The sequence below is a fragment of the Erigeron canadensis genome, chromosome 8, assembly GCF_010389155.1.
Source record: "Erigeron canadensis isolate Cc75 chromosome 8, C_canadensis_v1, whole genome shotgun sequence".
NCBI lineage: Eukaryota > Viridiplantae > Streptophyta > Magnoliopsida > Asterales > Asteraceae > Erigeron > Erigeron canadensis.
Window position 1 is genome coordinate 24932698 of NC_057768.1, and position 6463 is coordinate 24939160.

Below are 6463 nucleotides of genomic sequence, written 5' to 3' on the forward strand. Positions count from 1 at the left end.
GCTCTACTGAAACTAATAATTTGAGCTTAGTTGATGGATTAACGATGGAATTAAGATTTGATGTGTGTATTTGGTGTGTTTGGATGAGAGGTTGGGAATGATGTAAAAGAGAGAGAAATAATTAAGCTGTATGATTATTATTCCAAGGGTTAATTACAAATGTATTGTAAAGGGGTATTTATACATTAAGACCAATTAATACTAATACCTCTTACATTCTTAGAATTTATAATTTAACACCATATTTACCATATTTAGATTTCTAACATCTACATATATGACAACATATATCGGCCAATTGGACCATTGGCATTTCTAATCAATAAGATGCTAGAAATGAAAAACAAATACTATAAATTTAATATCCTAGTAGATCATTAAAATATTATGTTTTTTTGTCAACCATTTGGGTATTTTTCTCATTTTAACTCTATACTACAGTAGTTACAAACAATATATGCCATTATCATATATATAATAAAATATAAAAACTTTACTTTTATTATAACTTGTACAACTACAAAAACATCAAAACACTTCTTAATAAAGACTTTTCAAAGGTAGACACTTTCAATTCAACTTATTAAACAAAAGAACTAAAAAATGTTGACTATAAAAACAACTCACTTTTTACTCCATTCAAGATATTTTCATTTGTATGTATTTCCTCTATTTGCTCCAATTTGCATGCCTTTTCTAACCTACGCGCTTTACTCATCCGGTGCACATTAGCCATCTTCTCCCACTAGTTATCTATACAACGCCTTAAGACAACACACATACACTGCGTGTTCACATTTTCTGTTTACATTATTTTCTTCAGTTTACTCAAAGTTTAGCAAAACCCTTTTCTTGATTGCCAAAAAAGATAAGATCTTTGGTAAGTTTTCTTGATTTTGATTAACCCCTTTTGAGGAAATTAGATCTTTTATCATAAAGTTGTGATCTTTTTTTTTTATATATAATTGTTTTGTAGTTGGTTTGCTTGATTATGGTTATTCTTGATAAAGGGTGTGTTTTGATCCATGTTTTATTGTAAGTAGATCAAGTAAAATTTGAAATTATTTAGTCAACTATGTGTTATTTGCACACATAATAATTGGTTAATTGGAATATTGAATAATTTGTGTTTTTGTTAATTTAATGATGATTTAAGTTATATTTTTTAGTTTTTATTTGGTTTATGTTTAGTCATCAAAGCTATTAAAGATGTCCTTGAATAATAATATTTTAGTTCATTTTGCTATTTTAGTTTGTTCCAAAAATATTGTGTGCTGCTAAGAATGGATTGCATATAATTGATTTAAGTTATCCATAGGGGAGTTGAAATTAGTTTCACAAAATTTAATGAAGAGTTAAATCAATAGTAAATTGGAAAATTGTCATTTATTGTAAAAAGTAAGCTACAATAATTGCACTCAGTTATATACTGTGTGTTTTTGCCGGTGGACATTTAATTTGGGACGGAGGGAATACAATTGTGTGTAAGGAAATATGTTTTTAAGTCATTTTTCGGTTTTCATTTTCTGCCACTGGATGTGTGAAGTAGAGCATATTGTATTTAGACGATTTTGATGTTAGTTAATGTCATGTAAGGCATTGGATAGACTTTTTTGAATGATCTTTTTCTGTTTAGCATATATAAAATAGTTGGTTGCATTGTTTTTAATAAGTAACTGCTCAGAAGCCATTCCGCTAGAATTATATATGACTGAAGATATGTCTTTTGTGCAGAGTGTTCATTAGAGGAAAGTGATCATGAGTTGCTTCAGTTGTTGTGGAGAAGATGATATGCACAAGTCTTATGATAATGGACCATACATGACGAATAATGCAGCAGGTGATTCTTTATCCCAAACTTTGACTTATATGCTTTTTGCAAAAATGTTACTGTTGAAGCCATTAGTGCAGTGAATCTCTGACTTTTAGCTATATCCATTTGAGCTTTTTAATTTTATATAACTTCTGTTTTGTTCATGTGAATCATCAGAAAGTAAGTCAAACAGTGATGCTATTGAACGGCTGATTTCCTACCTTTTATTATGTAAAGAATTGCAATTAGATTATTAAACAATCGAGGCTGTGTAAAGAAATGCAATTAGATTTTTAAACAATCAAGGCTAGAATTTTTATTAGTTCTGCACTTCTGCTACCAAAAGGGAACAATCAACAACAAATTTTCTTGCATTATTTATAATACAATTTTTAATTTCACTGTGATAATTGAATGTGCTGGTTCAAAGAGTCGGCCACTAATAGAACCATGGACTAATAATAAGCATTTGGGTTCAGGACACAATGCAGGTTATCGTGCCACAGAAGTGGCTCCAAAGGACACACAAGCTGTACCCCCCCAACCTATTGCTGTCTCTGCTCTTCAAGTGGATGAATTGAAAGAAATAACCGATAATTTTGGTACGAAATCTTTAATTGGTGAGGGATCATATGGACGAGTCTACCATGGTGTTCTAAGAAGTGGGCAGGCAGCAGCAATCAAAAAGTTAGACTCCAGTAAGCAACCAGACCAAGAATTTTTAGCCCAGGTATGTCATGACTAACCTTTAAGAAGAAATTTACTAGGATGAAAATGGACAATTGACTAGATGATAAAATTAACAAAAAATGTTGCAATTTACGTGGGCCTGAAGAGACTAAACGTTAGAAGCTTAAAAGTTTTAGGATGATTAGATTTGCGTTCTGCGCATGATTGATACTTGCTACTTGAAATCGTGACACTCATTTTTAATTTTGGGAGACGTTATTTCCATTTCACAATGTTCCTTTTGGTCATTGTATCAGTCAGTTCTTCATTACTCAAATTAGCCAATGCCTTCCCATAACCATAAACTAAAAGTCATATTTGCCAATAAATTACAACTTCTAACAACAGCAGCACATGTAATAGTTGATTAATTTAATCAGTTTTAAAATGCACATTTTAAACCCCCTTGATTGTGCGTTTATAATGGTTGGAACGTATTGTGGCAGGTTTCTATGGTATCAAGGCTTAAACATGATAATGTTGTTGGGCTACTTGGGTATTGCATTGATGGTGGTCTAAGAGTTCTAGCTTATGAGTATGCTTCAAATGGATCTCTACATGATATTCTTCATGGTAAGTCTTTTTGTTCTATGCTAGTAATGCTCTATTATATACTATATGTATAAATGAAAACTGGTATAGTTCTAAATATGTTTCCATTTACTTATAACCTTGTGAACATGTAATTATAGGCAGTTTATGTAAAAGTGTTAATATGTCATTTGTTTATGAATGCAGGAAGAAAAGGTGTTAAAGGTGCACAGCCAGGTCCAGTTCTATCGTGGTCTCAAAGAGTTAAAATTGCTGTGGGTGCTGCAAAAGGACTTGAATATTTGCATGAAAAGGCGCAGCCTCATATAATCCATCGTGATATAAAATCTAGTAATGTTCTGCTTTTTGATGATGATGTCGCTAAAATTGCTGATTTTGATCTATCGAATCAAGCACCTGACATGGCTGCACGTCTTCATTCCACCCGTGTCCTTGGTACCTTTGGTTATCATGCACCTGAGTAAGTTATTATATGAATCTTTAAAAGTTTAAAGTCTTTTTTCTTTTAACTTTTGGATTAGATACTTGAGGGTTTACCGATCTTCAATATGGAACTAGATTATTATAATAATTTAGTAAATTATTTATACTTTTATGAACTTATCTCAAAGTTTCATTCAATCTTTATTTTGAAAAGAGGCTGAACACGATTTTGAGGTCATATGAACTAGTTTTCAACTTCAAAGCTAAAGTAAACTCTTCTAACTTTATAAAGGAAGTTAGATACGAACATTAGTTTTGACTTTGCAGTCTGCAGTGAAGGGGCGAAGCCCAAAACTTGAATTTTGTGTCCTTTTTGCTTTTCAGTACAGATCAAGTTAGGGTGGTTGACCAGCAAACAGTTTCTCATCAATATTTTCTGTTTAAGAATCTATTATGATTGGTTACCAAAAAGATATCATTCCAATAATATTCTAAATCATTGAGTCAAACCACTTAGGAGATTTTTATGCATTAGAATAGACATTGGACAACTTTCAACCCATTCCCTTTTAACCAAAAGTTTGATTTGATTCATCTGACCCATTTGAGGTAAATGGCAATACAAATCATACCATTCCTAAGTAAATGGGTCGAACTTGCCACCTATAAGGATGATCATTGAATGATCTACTTTAAATAGGAAAGGTTAACTATGCATGTTCTTCTATCTTCAGTGATAGTTTATGCTGTTGAACATTCTTTTGCTTAGTAGGTGTACAGTGCTTCTAATTTATAGTAGAAGTGTAAGCTTTAAATTGGGGTGTTGCATGTCGTCTTGTTAGGTATCCATTTTTAATTTCTTTTAGTGCATGCATGTTTAGTACATCACTTCCTTTCTTGTTTTCAAAATGTAATGTTGTTTGGTTCTTGGTTTGTAGACTAGTAGTAAATAGACATCTGGAAGTCAGGTAAAAGATATAGTAGCCCGCTTGTAGCCTAACATGATTCTTGATGAAAATGAGCCATCTCATGATGTGCAACATGTTTCTAAAAGCAGACAAAATGGAAGATATGATTATAGTCATGCAGGTCTATTTCATTAAAAAAACTTTAGAAAACCGAATATTTCTAAATAGAAACTTTTAGGTAACCATAAGCAACTGAAAGATATGCCTAATAGGAAATCATAAGCTAGTGACTTTAAAAGTAAAAACCATCTAACTTTGATAAACAAAAGTCATGGTTCTTTTACAGCCAAAAATATTTTAAAATAGAAATGAACATCACACAATCAAGAAAGTATTTTTCTTATCGAATACGGGGTAAATGAAAAAGAGAAGGCGAGCGTAGATAAAAAAAAAAAGCCAGATGAAAGGAACCGATTATAATTAGAGAAAGCTTATTGCCTACAATATAGATCTGAACATATGATTTTGATGAATGGCATGAAAGAATTCTTGCAAAAAGAAGATATTCCGATTCATAACTAGAAAGTTTCTGTGGTCCTTCTTAATCAGAGCTAAAAATCCCGAAGTCAAACTTACTAAAATAGGAATAAGACTTAATATCATCAGAAATACCCAAAAAAAATTGCGTACTTGTGAAGCAAAAACATAAATTCACTCCTATGGACGTGGAAATATATGGGTTAGAGAATTTGACTTGAAATTGTTACGTCGTTCATAACTTTTAGTTAAAGTAAGAATTGCCTTCAGTCGACCATCTAATTGTTGTTGGGTAAAAGGGATTTACCATGGTTAGAATAAACCATCTAATTTTTATGTAGGAATTTTATGTTTCCTACTACTTTCAAATTCTGTGACTATTGATTCTAAATTTCTAATAGAATGCAGTGAGAAGAAGGAAATTTTGAATTGCATTAAATACACTTCACTTTTTTAACTTTGATTCTCTTTTTTACAGATATGCCATGACTGGACAGTTGAGTTCAAAGAGTGATGTTTACAGTTTTGGTGTGGTTCTCCTAGAATTGTTGACAGGCCGTAAGCCAGTAGACCATACTTTGCCTCGTGGTCAGCAGAGTCTAGTCACTTGGGTATGATGCATAGTTCTATAACTTTTCCTGTTTATAGTCTTGTATAACTTTAACTATCTGCTAATAATGTATTATTATGGCAGGCCACTCCTAAACTCAGTGAAGATAAGGTGAAGCAGTGCGTTGACACTAGACTAAATGGGGAATACCCGCCCAAGGCCGTCGCCAAGGTATTTATAGAGAACATGCGGCTTTCATTTTTATTGGTTGGTTATTTTTTTTATTATTGAGTTTAAATGGAAGAAATGTGTCTTACTAACTTATCGATTGGTGATATAAATGGTGATAGATGGCCGCTGTTGCAGCCTTATGTGTGCAATATGAAGCAGATTTCAGGCCAAACATGAGCATTGTGGTTAAAGCACTGCAACCATTGTTGAACGCTCGTCCTGGACCCCAATCAGAAGCACCACACTTGTGAATTTCAAGGCTCGGTCTCTACTACTGCTTAATCGCGTCATTCCCGATCATGACAGACAAAACTAGCAGATATATTTATGTTTGTTATCAGCAGATACGCATTCTTTTGTTTGACTTTGTATCAAAAAGGTTTTCAAGATTTTATTGCTAATTTGGCGTAAATAGTGGAGGAATTTAGGTGCAAAGAAACTCTTATGTACCGCTGAATCAAGTATATTTGCTTTCTGGAAATGTGGTTTTCCTCGTGAAATGATGAAGTGTTTTTCATTTTGCATTTACAATTTCCCCACATTGATGAATTGTTATTGTTTGTTGATGTGTCAAGTTTGTGTAAGGGTAGCGATGATGTACATCGTTTTATTCGTACACCACCAGTTCATGTTTTACATCACTATAGCACAAATTGGTAATATATGGATAAAAGTGATATTCTACACGAAACAACAAAAATATTCGGGAATCTCAAATCT

At 32.5% G+C, this 6463-nt stretch overlaps 1 protein-coding gene across 1 annotated transcript; it reads left to right on the forward strand.

Moving 5' to 3' along the window:
* Positions 1-692: 692 nt before the first annotated feature.
* On the forward strand, positions 693-6243 carry LOC122578190 (pto-interacting protein 1). Its single transcript, XM_043750096.1, has 8 exons — positions 693-880; positions 1735-1840; positions 2293-2543; positions 2989-3115; positions 3281-3554; positions 5441-5573; positions 5657-5743; positions 5863-6243. The coding sequence occupies exons 2-8, from the start codon at positions 1759-1761 to the stop codon at positions 5992-5994; spliced, it is 1086 nt and encodes a 361-aa protein (XP_043606031.1). The 5' UTR covers positions 693-880; positions 1735-1758; the 3' UTR covers positions 5995-6243.
* The last annotated feature ends 220 nt before the right edge of the window (positions 6244-6463 follow it).